Source organism: Odocoileus virginianus, chromosome 20 (assembly GCF_023699985.2).
Source record: "Odocoileus virginianus isolate 20LAN1187 ecotype Illinois chromosome 20, Ovbor_1.2, whole genome shotgun sequence".
NCBI lineage: Eukaryota > Metazoa > Chordata > Mammalia > Artiodactyla > Cervidae > Odocoileus > Odocoileus virginianus.
Window position 1 is genome coordinate 15,890,915 of NC_069693.1, and position 16,073 is coordinate 15,906,987.

Here is a 16,073-nt window from a genome sequence, read left to right on the forward strand (position 1 = left end):
TTGTACTTTCTGGCCTATCCAAGGCTCTTGCCAGATGTGTCACTGCATGTTTCTGTTGTAGAAGCCATCTTACCTTTACACCTGGCAGGTCCCCACAGTGGCCAGTTTCAAGACGCCAAAATGATGTCACTGAACATGGAATAAGAAGAGATGCACAGTAGCTCATCATTATATTTTTTCCACCATACTGAGTTTTCATAAGTAAACCCAAGAACATACATAATAGTAAAATGACTAGCAAAGAGAAGTTTTGAGTATTTAGTACCTTTGGTTTTTTAACAGCTTTATTGAGGTATGATTCACTTAAAATAAACTGCACAAGAGTGTACAATTTGATGTTTTTGATATATGCTTACACTCCTGAAACCAAAATATTTCCTCCTAGTCTTTTTAATCCAGCTTATTAACATAAAATTATTACTGCAAGGACATAATCTTCCTTGTGTAATAGATATTTTTCATAAATATATATATACACACACACATACACACATGAACATATAACTGGAGAGAACTGTTGTGAAGCTCCATGAACTATTCCTCAATCTTTCATTATTTATCATTTCATGGCCATTCTTTTTTTAAATTAATTTATTTTAATTGGAGACTAATTACTTTACAATCCTGTGGTGGTTTTTGCCATATATTGACATGAACCAGCCACAGGTGTACCTGTGTCCCCCCCATCCCAAACCCCCCTCCCACCTCCCTTCCCATCCCACCCCTCAGGGTTGTCCCAGTGCACCAGCTTTGAGTGCCCTGTTTCATGCATCAAACTTGGACTGGTCATCTATTTCACATACGGTAATATACATGTTTCAGTGCTTCTCCCAAATCATCCCACCCTCACCTTCTCCCACAGAGTCCAAAAGTCTGTTCTTGACATCTGTGTCTCTTTTGCTGTCTTGCATATAGGGTCATCATTACCATCTTTCTAAATTACATATATATGCATTAACATACTGTACTGGTATTTCTCTTTCTGATTTACTTCACTCTGTATAATAGGCTCTAGTTTCATCCACCTCATTAGAACTGACTCAAATATGTTCTTTTTTATAGCTGAGTAATATTCCATTGTATATTTGTACCACAACTTTCTTATCCATTCATCTGCCAATGGACATCTAGGTTGCTTTCATGTCCTAGCTATTGTAAACAGTGCTGCAATGAACATTGGGGTACACATGTCTCTTTCAATTCTGGTTTCCTCAGTGTGTATGCCCCACACTGGGATTGCTGGATCATATTGCAGTTCTATTTTCAGTGTTTTTAAGGAATCGTCACACTGTTCTCCATAGTCGTTGTACTAGGTTGCATTCCCATCAACAGTGTAAGAGGGTTCCCTTTTCTCCACACCCTCTCCAGCATTTATTGTTTGTAGACTTTTTGATGGCAGTCATTCTGACCAGCATGAGATGGTACCTCACTGTGGTTTTGATTTGCCTTGCTCTGATAATGAGTGTTGTTGAGCATCTTTTCATGTATTTGCTACTTCATGGCCATTCTTGATTCATCTATACCCATGCTTATTACTGAGTTATTTATAAGCATACACATCATGTCATTTAATCGTAATCTCTTCAAGATGCATTTCTAGAGACTTCCCTGGTGGTCCAGTGATTAAGAATCCACATTCCAGTGCAGGGGACACAGGTTTGATCCCTGGTTGGGGAGCCAAAGATTCCACATGCTGCAGGGAAACTAAACCAGCACACCACAACTAGAGAGTTCATGCACAACAACTGAGACGCTAGCATGCTGCAACTACTGAGCCCTTGCACTCTAGACCTGTGCTCCACAATAAGAGAGGCCCATGTACCACAACAAGAGAAAGCCTATGCATCACGACAGAGCCTATGCGCCACAACAAAGACCTAACACAGCCAAAAACAAAGATGCATTTCTAAAATCTAAGGGCTATATCACACAAAATAAAAATACTTAAAAATCTCATATGTTATCAGTACTCAGTTTTCTCAGTTGTTTCCAAAATATGTTTGTTTTTAAGGTGATGAAGTGTAATCAATATCTAAAACATACCCATATTACTTTTAATAGGTATGTTTCATAAGTCTCATAACAAATAGGTGCCACTTACCTCCTTTTATTCTGATTTATTTGTTGAATTTGCTGGGTCACTAGTCTATTAGAATTGATCTCATTCTAGATTTGTTTTTTTGCACCTTTTTGATTTAACAAAAAGGAAAGAGAAGGAAATGGCAACCCACTCCAGTATTCTTGCCTGGAGAATCCCATGGAGGGAGGAGCCTGTAGGCTACAGTCCACGGGGTTGCAAAGAGTCGGACACGACTGAGTGACTCACTTCAACCTTCTCCCATCTTTCCTATAAACTAAATATTGAAGAGATGGATAATTGGGGTCTGCTCCTGGCTGACAGACGTGTAATGGTAGCATTTGGAGATACAACCTAGACAGCATATTAAAAAGCATAGACATTACTTTGCCATCAAAGGTCTATCTAGTCAAGGCTATGGTTTTTCCAGCAGTCATGTATGCATGTGAAAGTTGGACTATAAAGAAAGCTGAGTGCCAAAGAATTGATGCTTTTGAACTGTGGTGTTGGAGAAGACTCTTGAGAGTCCCTTGGACTGCAAGGAGATCCAACCAGTCCATCCTAAAGGAAATCAGTCCTGAATATTCATTGAAAGGACTGATGTTGAAGCTGAAACTCCAATCAAGTTTGGCCACCTTATGTGAAGAACTGACTCATCTGAAAAGACCCTGATGCTGGGAAAGATTGAAGGTGGGAGGAGAAGGGGACAACAGAGTATGAGATGGTTGGATGGCATCATCGACTCAATGGACATGAGTTTGAATAAACTCGGGGAGTTGGTGATGGACAGGGAGGCCTGGTGTGCTGCAGTCCATGGGGTCTCAAAGAGTCGGACATGACTGAGCCATGGAACTGAACTGAACTGAACTGGAGATACAAGAATAGGACAGGTGTGATGGTCACACAGCTGGAAATGTGGTATGACAGTGTGTTTTGCTAGCACACTGAAGCACAGTCTAGAAACACAAATATTTCAGGTACTAAATGTGCCAGATGTGTAGTGATAATGCAGTAGAGCCAAGAGTCATATACATATATTTGGGGGTCATGCGTGATGGGTTTGTGATATACCTGAGAACAACCTTGGAATCCTTGGGACACTGTATGACAGGTGCTGGATGTTAACAGTCTTCAAAACAGACAGGACCCAAACACAATTACTGTACTGGTAGAGGAAAGATGTGTGACAGACATGAGACACATTCAACTGATGTGCAAAACGTACCAGTGATCTGTGAGACAGGATGGAAGTACTGACACATAACAGCAAGTACGATGACACAGATACTCCATAGAGACTCTAGAGACAGGCATATGATAGGAATGCCACATGCTGTGATCACGCAGTTCCTATAGACTGATGAGACAGGAACCCCCTAGCTTGGAGAGAACAAAACTTCCTCCATCCCTGAAGATTTGATGATGCACTGATGGGGATTATAACAGGGAACCAGGACTTCTCTGGTGGTACAGTGGATAAGAATTCAGCTGCTAATGCAGGGACATGGGTTAGATCCCTGGTCCAGGAAAATTCCACATGCCTTGGGGAAACTAAACCCATGCACCACAGCTGTTGAGCCCAGGTACTGCAACTACTGAAGCCCTCACACTTATAGGCTGTGCTCCACAACAAGAGAGGTCACTGCGGTGAGGAGCCTGTGCACCACAGCAAAGCGTAGCCCCTACTCGCTGCAAATAGAGAAAGCTTGCAAGCAGCAACAAAGACCTAGTCCAGCAAAAAATTAAAAAAAAGAAAGACGGAACCATGGTGCACATCATGGCACAACCCAGAGACTCACCCATAGTTGATGACTGAATGTGAGCACAATAGGACATGTGATGGGAAGAAAATAGCTTGAACCGGGTAGCACAAGCCTTTACTTTGATATGCCGGCTGAGAAGGCCTGGAAGTAGCAATCTGATTAGGACAATAAGGTAGGAACTTCACAGGTTTTCCTGGAGAGGTCAGTCCACATTCAGCTAGTCTGGGAATCATTGGTCAAAGGTGGTTCTAGGATAGAGGCAAGGAAAGTTTTTACAGATTAAAAGTCATTCTTGGGCATTTTGCATTCTACCCAGAAGGATAGGTATGAGCACTAAGGGGTAAAGTCACATACAACAAGGTATGCGAAGGAACCAACACATGTCAGGGCCACATCAAAAATTCTCAGTCCTTCAGTCTCTCCCAACATCCACAGTGTTAACAGTGATAATGAGAAGTGACTGCTGGGTATTGAGACCTGTGGAGTAAGGTTCCCTGAACTGGCATTTGGGGGATGACCAAAAGGACTTTAGAAATAAATCATTGCATGTGACAGTGAGAGCAAAGGATGCATTTGGGTGACATCAGTGGCCCTGTTAGGAATGCCCTGGAGGTGGTGACACCATTCATGGAAATAGTTTTCAAGTGAGGGTAGAAAGTTTTCAGAAAGACTCTGTCGAAGAGGGGCTAGAGAGCCCCAGCTGGAGATGTTGCAGTATGACTAGTTAATGGTCCTGAGGCTCAGATAATCTGAACAGGAGAGGAATCTGGGAGTCCCAGGCTCTATGGGAAGCAAACAGGTCCTGGGGAAGAGAAGCCAATGTGTTTATAGCTCAAGGGCCCTCCTGGGACTGTGCGTTTCCCACTCCCTCTCCATCATGCTCTTCCCTCCATTCTAACTCAGTTGGACCCAAGCCTGGTGGGCAGGGGGCATGCAATTGTCTGCATGCCAACTGATACCTGAGTGTCACCCTTGTATCCTAGGTAAGGGGCAGCCTCATCTAATCCCTGAGATTAGGTCCATTTCTACACCATAGCTGCAGCCATATTCTCTGTCCTCCATGCCCCTGCTCCTTGTGTTCCCCATATTTCTCCCAGTCCCCTGTCCTCTGTGCTGCCTGAGCCCCCTCACTTTGCCGGACCTCCTCATCCCCAGGGTACCAGAGAGAGAAATAGGCCTCCTCAAAATCCTCTGACCACACAGTCTGCTGGGGATGAGCTGCAGAGAAGAGCACAAGCAGTAGTTTGGAAAATGCAGTGTAGATTCTGGCTATGCCCGTTTCCTGGGGTGTGATCTTGAAAAGTTCCCCTCTTTGTACTTGGCCTCCATTTCCTCAGGTCTGAATGGGAATATTAACTCTTCCTCTGGGGTGAGGAGACCAGAGAGGCCATGAGTGTGACTTGTGTTGTGTGTTCCTCCATAGCAAATGTCAGCCCACCTCAGATGCCTTTTCTATGAGGGATGTGATGACAGCTCTACCCCTTTGCTCATGTCCATAGAAATATGGTTAAGAGTGGCTGAAATAAATATGAGAACAACAGATAATTGAGAAATGCTTCACATCCTTATTCTGAGGAGTCATGGAATTTACATACACAGACCATGGACCAGAGAGACCTGGCTTCAAGTACTGCCTCTGCTAATCAGACTAAGGACACAGGACAACTTGCTAAGGTCATTGGTTGTGATATGGAAAAGATGCTGGGTGTTTATCCCAGAACTGTGGAGGATTGGTAAAAGTAGCACAGACAGCATATAAAAACAGATGGGTAATATAATCGGAGAGATGGAAATGCTGAAAAGCAAAAGGAAATGCCCCAAATCAAAAACATTGTAACAGATGAAGAATGCCTTTGATGGGTTCATCAGTAGGCTGGGCATGGCTGAAGAAAGAATCAATGAACTTGAAGATAAGTCAATAGAAATTTCCCAAATGGAACTGCAAAAAGAGTAAGGAATGAAAATGCAGAATGAAACATCCAAGGGCTATTAAACAATTATCAAAGATGTAAATAGTGGAAATATTAGTGGACACATAGTGGAAATACCAGAAGGAGAAGAGAGAGGAGCAGAAGAAATACTTCAAGTAAAGGGCTGAGAATTTTCCAAAATTAATGATGTATACTAAACCACGGATCCAGGAAGCTCAGAAAACCTGTAGCGAGATAAATACTAAACAATCTACACTTAGGCATGTCACATTTGAACTGTAGAAAATCCATTTTAAAAAGAATAGGATAAGAATTACACTGGAAACTGTGCATGTAAGAAAAGACTGGAGTGAAATGTCTAAGAAAGAAGAAACACATTAATAACTTTGTTCAAAATAATTTTTAAAATGTATTGGGTGTTTATAATACATGGGTAAGTGGGAAAATGTTAGCAGTGTCATATGGGATTAGATAGAGGATTTGAGAATACTGTTACAAGGTATCTGCATTACCCATGAACTAATTTAGTGCAGTTTAAGAATGGACTTAGATTAGAAGGAAATATATATTGTAAACTCTGAGGTAATTACTAAAAATTTTTTAAAAAAGTATCATCAACATGTTAAGAGAGGAGAGAAAATAGAATGATACAAAATAATCAGTTAAAATCACAGAAGAAAGAAAAAGAGGAAATAAAAAAGGTACAACAAATAAAACAATTATAAACATGTTTTTAATCCAACTATATCAATAATTAATTTAAATGTGAATGTCCTAAATACACCAACTATAGACTCAGAAACTGAAGAGGGGATAAAAAAACAAGATCCAGTTGTATACTATCTATAAAAAACGTACTTTAAATATAAAGACCCTGATAGACAAAAAGTTAAGGGATAAAGATACAGCATGCTATCACTAATCAAAAGAAAGCAGGAGTTGCTATTTTAAATCAGACTTCAGAGCAAGGGAATTTTCTTTGGAGGGGTATTACAGTATTGCATAATGATAATGGACTCAAATCTCTAAGAAGATATAAATAATCCTTACTCTGGATTTTGCTAGCAACAGAGGTTCAAACTATGTGAAGTAAGGAATGTTTAAACTCAACTATAAGAAAACAACACAATTGAAAAATGGGCCAAAGATCTGAACAAAGAAGGTAAAGATAGAGCAAACAAGCATATAAAAAGATGCACATCATATGTCATTAGGGAATTGCAAGCTAAAATATTAATAAGTTACCCACACACATCTTTTAGACTGAATACATGGTTTAAACCTGATAATACAAAAGTTTGGCAAGTACATAGAGCAACAGGGACTCTCATTCATTGCTACTGGGAATGCAAAATGGTAGAGCCAATGTTATGGGTTCCCTAACTCATATGTTGAAGCCCCAACCCCCAATGTGACTGTATATGGAGACAGGGCCTTTAGGGAGCTAAATAATTAAAGTTAAGTGAGGACAGAAGAGTAGAGCACTATTCCCATAGGACTGGCGTCCCCATCTCTCTCCCTCCCTCCTTCTGTGCTCACGCAGAGGAAGGCCATGTGAGCACAGAGTGAGAAGGTGGCCATCTGAAGCCAGGAAGAGAGTGCTTACAGAAACCAAATTTTCTGACATTTTGATCTTGAATTTCTAGCTCCCAGGGCTGTAAGAAAATAAATTTTCATTCTTTAAGCCACCTAGTTTGTGGTGTTTTGATATGGTAGCCCAAGCAGACTAATGGCCACTTTGCAAGACAGTTTGGCAATTTCTTTAAAAGTTGAAATAGTCTTGCCATACAATCCAGCAGTTATGCTGCTGTGTATTTACTGTACTGAGTTGAAAACTTATGTCCACATAAAAACTTGCACATGAATGTTTATTGTAGCTTTAGTCATAATTTCCCCAAGCCAAAAGCAAATAAGATGTCATTCTGTATGTGACTGAACTAAAATAACAACAATAATAACATACACATGCAAAATGAACAAACAAAACTGTGATACATACATACAATGGAATTTAGTGTGCTTTTTATTTATTTTATTTTATTTATTTATTCTTTAAATTTTTATTGAAATATAATTGATTTACAATATTGTGTTAGTTTCAGGTAAAAATGAGTTATCAAGGCACAGCAAACATGGAGGTATTTGTCTGTTTATTTTTCACTTAGCATAATAATACCATTCATGTTGTTGCAAATGACAGGATTAGATTCTTTTTATGGCTGAGTAGTATTCCATTATGTTCTTTATCCACTCATCCATTGATGAACACTTTGTTGTAGCCACGCATTCTGGGAAACAAACTCACTCAGAAGGACAATGCAGATCGTGAAGTGCAGCTTATTACACCGGTGGGCCCAAGGCAGAGTCTCCTCTTAGCCAAGGACCCCAACCAGCATTTGTGAAAATCTTTTATACTCCATGTGTATGTGTCCAAACCCACCACCCCAAATTCCTTGAGATTTACATAAACTAAGGAAGGGTAAATACAATCCCAATAACCACATATCACTCATGTGCTATGTGCTCAGACAGTTAAACAATTAGTCAATAATCAACAAGCACGAGGTTACACTCCAATAGGTGCAGAAAAACTTATGGCCTGTCTGGAGGAAGGGGTGATTAGCATATGTGTTCTCTTGGGCGACGAGTAACCTGGATATGTTCTTCAAGATTCCCCTGCCCAGAGGGGGTCTTATCCTTCTGTTGTCATTTCCACAGATACTAAACCCAGAGTTCAGAGTCCATTGGAGAGGTGACCAAGCATGATCAGCATGAACAGGCCTAAGATGGAGTCCAGGCCCTATGAATTCCTTCTTCAATTTAGGTTGTTTTCATGTCTTGGCTGTTGTCCATAATGTTGCCATGAACATATGGGTGCATTTATCTTTTCAAATTAGTATTTTTGGTTTTTTCAAATAAATACCCAAACGTAGAACAGCTGGGTTATATGGTACCTCTGTTTTTAAGGGGAATCCACATACTGTTGAGAGGGTTAACAGTCAGGTAGGAAGGCCAGAGGTCCCCAAGGGGTATGAGGAAATAAACTGCAAGTGGCTAATTTTTTTTTTCTTCTCTCTACAAAATTAAAGGAGGCTTTTTTAAATTCTGTGTTGTCATGACGACACATGGTTCTGCCTGAGCTTATCCTTGAGGGGCTACTGGCTCAGCAAACCAATTTTTCTTATGGAAATGTTTTTCTTAAGCTATGTTAATGGAATTATGTACTTGCTTTGGAATCTGCCTTTTGTCAGGTCGGTTCTGCCTAAGACTAACCATATTCACAAACCTTGAGCTGATAGTGACTCAGCAAACCAGTACGGCTTGCTCGCTCGTGGAAATGTTTTCTTAAGTTATGTTAATGAAACTATGCATTTGCTTGGAAATCTGTCTTTCTTCAAGACTCATGTCAGTTGTTCTATGGCTGGAGATGACTCTGCTTGTGCCATTCTATCTCAAAATGCATGTTGTGGGAGAGGGGACTGGTGCAACTCTCAGTCTTGAGGCATTTCTTTTATCTGATTAGCAACTTGCTAGCAGGTATATAATGTCTTGCTAAAAACTAGCAAAGGGGTATCTTTTCTGCCCCCTTCTGATGTCTGTGTCAGGAGCTTTCTCTATCTCTTTTATACTTTCATAAAACTTGGCTACACAAAAGCTCCGAGTGATCAAGCCTTGTTTCTGGCCCAGGATCAAAATCTTCTCCTCTGGAGGTCACGAATCCCAGCATAGCTCACAGCTCACGGCCGCAACCTTTTGCTGTTTTCCAGAGTGGCTACACCAATTTGCAGTCCCACTAACAGTGTGCAAGGGTTTCCCTTTCTCCACGTCCTCTTTGTTATTTCTTGTCTTTTCAATAATAGCCATTCTAACAGTGTAAGATGATGTCTCATGCTTTTGATTTACATTTTCCTTATAATTAGTGATGCTGTACATCTTTTCATGTGCCTGTCGGCCATCTGTTTGTTCTTTTTAGAAGAATATTCAGATCCTCTGCCCATGTTTTAATTGGGTTGTTTGTTTTCCTGTTGTTGACATGTATGAATTCTTTACATACTTTGGATGTTAACCCCTTATCAGATTTCACTCATACGTGGACTCTAAAAACAAACAAATGAACAAAATAAAAGTCAAATGCAGAAATAAGATTAGTGGTTAGCAGAGGGGAATGGGGATGTGGAATGGGCAAAATGGATGAAGAGAGTCAGCTGTATGGTCATGGATGGCAACTGGACTTGTGGTGGTGATCACTTTGCAGTTTGTACAGATATTGAATTATAATGCTGTACACCTGAAGCTTATTACTGTTTTTTTTTTTTAAAAGAACCACCTGGAGTGTTTGTTAACACAGTGATTGCTGAGCTCCATCACCAGAGTCTCTGCTTCAGTAGGCCTGGGGTGGGAACCAAGAAATTACATTTCAAACAAGTTCCTGTGTTAGGCTGATGCTTTTGGCTCAGGATCACACTTTGAGCATGGCTTCTGTAGGCCAAGCTATTTGCATACTTTCTGCACAGATTGTAGTGTTGAGTGAATATGATGCACTAATAATGCAACACCAGGACAAAACAAAACAAAATTCAGCTTGTTTTGCTGCACTTTTATTCTAAATAACATCTACTCTCTCTTTTGATGACAAGATTTGTCTTCTTTCCCCAAGAGAGATTTAAGAGGCATAACAATTAAATGTAATTTTTGGACTTGTTCGGATGATGAACTGAACAAATTGACAATATATCCCCATCCTTGATATAATCAGGACATTTTAAGTATGGAATAAGTATTTATTAGGAATCTTTTTAATTTTTTAGGTATAATAATAGTATTGTGGTTGTATTTTTAAAATGTTCTTATACAGATGCATACTCTGTATGCATATTCTCTGCTCCAACTAGGGAAAAAATGGAGGTGACAGATGAAACAAGGGTAGAAAAATTTAGGATAAATGTTGAAACTGAGTGATGTGTACATGGGGACTCATTAAATTCTGTTCTTTTTGTAAAGTTGCAACCCCATGACTGCAGCCCACCAGGTTCCTCCATCCGTGGGATTTTTCCAGGAAGGAATACTGGAGTGGGTTGCCATTTCCTTCTCCAGAAAATCTCCTGGACCCAAAGATTGAACCTGGGTCTCCTGCACTGCAGGCAGATTCTTTACCCACTGAGCTACCAGGGAAGCCCGTGTAATATATTCCTATATGCAGATTGCTAAGTGGAAGAAGCTGTTCTGAAAAGACAACTTTATGATTCTAATTCTGTGATGTTTGGTAAAAGACAGAACTATAGATTCAGTAAATTCAGTGGTTGCTGGGAGTTGAGGGGAAGTTGGGAGGGATGAATATATAAAGCACAGGGGATTTTTATAGCTATGAATCTATTCTCTGTGATACTGTCATCTATTTGTCAAAACCCGTAGAACTGTACAGCACAAAGAGTGAACCTTAATGTACACAAACTAAAATAACAATTTATCAGATTGAGGGATCTCAGAAAATAATACAGAGTGCAATCGGAGAATCTGTGTTATGAATTATGACACAACCTCATGGGAGGAAATGGGGGAAAGGCGCTGACTGTGGAAATGAGTGAGATTATAAGAGTAAAGACAAAATGAACTGCAAATACGCACTTTAGATGATAAAGTTGTTCTCACAGGAGTACAGGTTAACATTTCCAATACCACTATATAATATATGTACTGGAATTGAGCTATTAAGTAAATGGGTGCTGAATGGTAGGAGCCAGGAGTGTCACTGTTGAAGCAGGAATTTCCAGATGAGCAAAGGAAGGAGATTAGAATGATTCATGATCCACGTTGGTAGTGGATTACAGTGGAGATGTCAGTAAGAACTCATGTTTAATTTAATATAGATACAGATGGTGTATACAGATACAGATTAGTATATACACGTACTTCTTTGTTTTGTTAGCTGAGAGAGCCTAAAGCAATGACATCCCAGTAACAGAACACCTAGTGGCCAGATCTTGATTCTAATACAATTCTCTAATAAAATGAATCAAGGCTCCTTGGGTAAATGACTGAATCTAGGACTGGGGCAAGATACATGGAGTTCCTAGTAATGCCAGAAAGTAAGGTACGCCCCAAATCCCCACAACTATGGGAGCATGTCAGAGAGACACAGGAAACCAACTGAAAGAGCTCCCATTAGCCAGAGAGGGAACAATCTGAGCATATATATATATATATATGTATGTATATGTGTATATATACATATGTATGTGTATATAGTATACATATGTATATGTATATATACATATTTGTGTATGTATATGTATGTATATATGTGTGTATATATATATAATTTTATCCAATTTTTCTCTATTTCTTTGCATTGTTCACTTAAGAAGGCTTTCTTATCTCTCCTTGCTGTTCTCGGGAACTCTGCATTCAGTTGGGTATATCTTTCCCTTTCTCCTTTGCCTTTCTTAATGACCTGGATAACCACAATGGTGTGGTCACTCACTTAAAACCAGACATCCTGGAGTGTGAAGTCAAGTGGGCCTTAGGAACCATCACTATGGACAAAGCTAGTGGAGGTGATGGAATTCCAGCTGAGCTATTTCAAGTCCTAAAAGATAATGCTGTTAAAGTGCTGCACTCGATATGTCAGCAAACTTAGAAAACTCAGCAGTGGCCCCAGAACTGGAAGAGGTCAGTTTTCATTCCAATCCCAAAGAAGGGCAATACCAAAGAATGTTTAAACTACTGTACACTTGTGTTTGTCTCACATGCTGGCAAGATAATGCTCAAAATTCTTCAAGCTAGGCTTCAGAAATACATGAACCAAGAACTTCCAGATGTACAATCTGGATTTAGAAAAGGCAGAGGAATCAGAGATCGAATTGCCAACATCTGTTGGATCATAGAAAAAGCAAGAGAATTTCAGAAAAACATCTAATTCTGCTTTATTCAGTTTGTTGTGACTGTGTAGACCACAATAAACTGTGGAAAATTCTTAAAGAGATGGGAATACCAGACCACCTGACCTGCCTCCTGAGAAGCCTGTATGCAGGTCAAGAAGCAAAAGTTAGAACCGGACATGGAACAATGGACTGGTTCAGAATTGGGAAGGGAGTATGTCAAGGCTGCATATTGTCACTGTGCTTATTAACCTATATGCAGAATACATCATGTGGAATGGTGGGCTGGATGAATCACAGGCTGGAATCAAGATTGTCAGGAGAAATATCAACAACCTCAGATATGAAGATGATACCACTCTAATGGCAGAAAGCAAAGAGGAACTAAAGAGCCTCTTGATGAGGGTGTAAGAGGAGAGTGAAAAAGCTGGCTTAAAATTCAACATTCAAAAATCTAAAATTATGGCATCTGGTCCCACCACTTCATGGCAAATAGATGAGGGAAAAGTGGAAATAGTGACAGACTTTGTTTTCTTGGGCTCCAAAATCACTGTGGACAGTGAATGCAGCCATTAAATTAAAAGACACTTGCTCCTTGGAAGAAAAGCTATGACAAACCTAGACAGTGTATATAAAAAGCAGAGGCATCACCTTGCTGACAAAGGCCCATATAGGCAAAGCTCTGGTTTTTCCAATAGTCATGTATGAATTTGAGAATTGGACTGTAAAGAAGACTGAGTGCCAAAGAATTGATGTTTTCGAACTGCGGAGTTGGAGAAGACTGTTAAGAGTTCCCTGGACTACAAGGAGATCAAACCAGTCAATTCTAAAGGAAATCAACTCTGAAGATTCATTGGAAGGACTGATGCTGAAGCTCTAGTACTTTGGCCACCTGATGTGAAGAGCCCATTCATTGGAAAAGACCCCAATGCTGGGGAAGATTGATAGCAGGAGGAGCAGGGGGTGACCGAGTACGAGATGGTTAGATGGCATCACCACCTTAATGGACATAAGTTTGAGCAAACTCCAGGAGATAGTGAAGGACAAAGAGGCATGGCATGCTGCAATCCATGGGGTTCCTAAGAGTTGGACATGACTTAGAGACTGAACAACAATGAACAACAATATATATACAATGATACCTCAAAGTACAAAGGTATATGAATACATATTTATATAAATAGATTATTGAATAAGTTAATAAATGGGGAATAAAAGACAAATCTTCAGTGCTGAAGAATTCCAAAAATCTTAGTAGATACTCCACATTAAAGGAGAGGGAGTATAACTTCCCACTTTCTATGAGTACAGTATGGACAGCAGGGAAAACAGTAATTACAGTGGAGAACCCTCACAAACACTACTTCAGCCAAGTAATCAGTCAAGTTCAACAGGCAGTCATAAATTGTGTTGATAGTTTGCATCCTTCTGTGATCTTCTCCCTCCACCCATAAGGCCTTGAGAATAATCTCATAATCATGAGAAAAACAATTAAGTTCCAGTAGAGAGGCATCGTACAACATACCTGACCAATACTCCTCAAAACTCTCAAGATCATCAAAAACAAGCATTGTTTCTGAGAAACTGTCACAACCAAGAGGAGCCTGAGATACTAATGCAGTGTGGTATCTTGGATAGGGTTCTAGAACAGAAAAATGACATTAGATAAATACTAAGATAGAATGAACTATGGACTTTAGTTAATATATCAATATTGGTTCAGTATTTGTAACAAATATTCCAATGAATGTAAGATGTTAATAATAGGGGAAACTGGGGAAGAAGGTGGTAAATATGGGAATTTTCTATTATCTGCTGACTTTTTCTGTAAGTCTGATATGGTTCTAAGATATATAATTATTACTAATTACGAAAAAAGAAGAAACTTCCAAACTCTTTAACACACACAAAAACACACATATTGAGTCCTTACATAAGCCATTCACTCCAGTGTTTGCATTTGCAATAATTTTTTCTTTAATTCTCACAACAGCCTTGTGAAGTGGGAACTATTGCTATATTTATTGGTAAGTTGAGGCTCAAAGAAATGAAGTGCTTTCCCCAAGATCATGTACCTGGCAAACTTTTCTTTCTAGAGGCTGGACTGAAAACCTAGGAATCTGGGTCCAGACCTGGGACTTTAGACACTTTAACACAACACGTGAAGCCGTCAGCATGGTGCTGACGCATAGTGAGGACCAGTGAGGCTCAGCTGCTGCCACCATGATTGTTGGAATTTTTATCTTATTTTCCCATGCTCTGACATGCCAGAGCACTTGCTGTCTGCACCTTATAGTCCTATGGACTTGTCCAAAACTTGTGTCGTTCTCCAACATCATCCCCCATGGATGGCTTTTCTCTCTGGCACGTCTGCATTATGCCCAAAGGCAGCTTCTGCCACCATGTTGAACACAGTGCAGAGCTTGGTTCACTAGTGTGCTTCGTGTTTAGGGCCTTGAGTCTCTCTGCAGCTTTAGCAGCAACCAAGAAATAGGTTCTAATCTCATCCCAAAGTTTCAAAGTCAACGTGGCTGTCTCTGTTTAACTTTCCAGATATTGATGATCTTCAAGTATTTGGCCATGACCTTCACTTGGGAGGAGTGGGGGCAATTGGATCTGGCAAAGAGAACCCTGTATTGGGAGGTAATGCTGGAGACCTGCGGACTCCTGGTCTCACTGGGTAAGGCCCATCGGCCTCCTCTGTGGGGAACCCACAGCCTCTTTCCTCATTTTACCCTCTCACTTCAATCCTGGCTGGTAGACAAGGCCTCTGAAGTCCACCCTGCCTCCCTCCCACCCATAACTCCTGCTGCATCCCTGTTCCACCTCTTCTTTCCTGGTCTCCCTGTGTCTAACCAGGCACCACAAGGGGCCAAAAATCAGGAAGCAAAATCAAGAACTAAACCAAGCCCATCCTCACTCTAATACCTAGCCCAGGCTGGCCTCAGCCTGAGGCCCTTATTCCAGATTCTCACTGGAACAAAACTGAATGGTCAAGCTATGTTGGGTTAAAGTGAAGTCACTCAGTTGTGTCCAGCTCTTTGTGACCCCACGGACTGACTATAGCCTACCAGGCTTCTCTGTCCATGGGATTTTCCAGGCATGAGTACTGGAGTGGGTTGCCATTTCCTTCTCCAAGGGATCTTCCCGACCCAGGGATTGAACCCAGGTCTCCCTCATTGTAGGCAGATGCTTTACCGTCTGAGCCACCAAGGAAATTGGTGTTATGTTGGGTTAGGTGTCCCCATAACCCACTTAGCAGGGGCTGGAGATGAGGGGCTGTTCCCAAAGAGTCCACAAGTCAGGCAAACCATGCCTGCACATAACACTGAGTACAGTTCCATGTGCTGTACAATAGGTCCTTGTTGGTTATCCATTTTGAATATAGCAGTAGGTACATGACTTTCCCAAACTCCCTAATTAT

The 16,073-nt window shown here is 40.5% G+C and overlaps 1 protein-coding gene across 6 annotated transcripts in view; it reads left to right on the top strand.

Annotated features, from left to right (window-relative positions):
* LOC110148568 (zinc finger protein 211-like) overlaps positions 1-16,073 on the top strand; it is a 34,310-nt gene that overhangs the window by 6,447 nt on the left and 11,790 nt on the right. For 5 of the 6 annotated variants that reach the window (XR_002317202.2, XM_070450977.1, XM_020910610.2 and 2 more), the window contains one exon: positions 15,203-15,329. The exons of the other annotated variant lie outside the window; for it this stretch is intronic. Coding sequence is in view for 4 of the 5 variants with exons in the window: in XM_070450977.1 (XP_070307078.1) it covers positions 15,203-15,329 (127 nt within the window). In the remaining variant the exon portion in view is untranslated. The remainder of the gene's footprint in view (positions 1-15,202; positions 15,330-16,073) is intronic. 6 annotated transcript variants of the gene reach the window in all.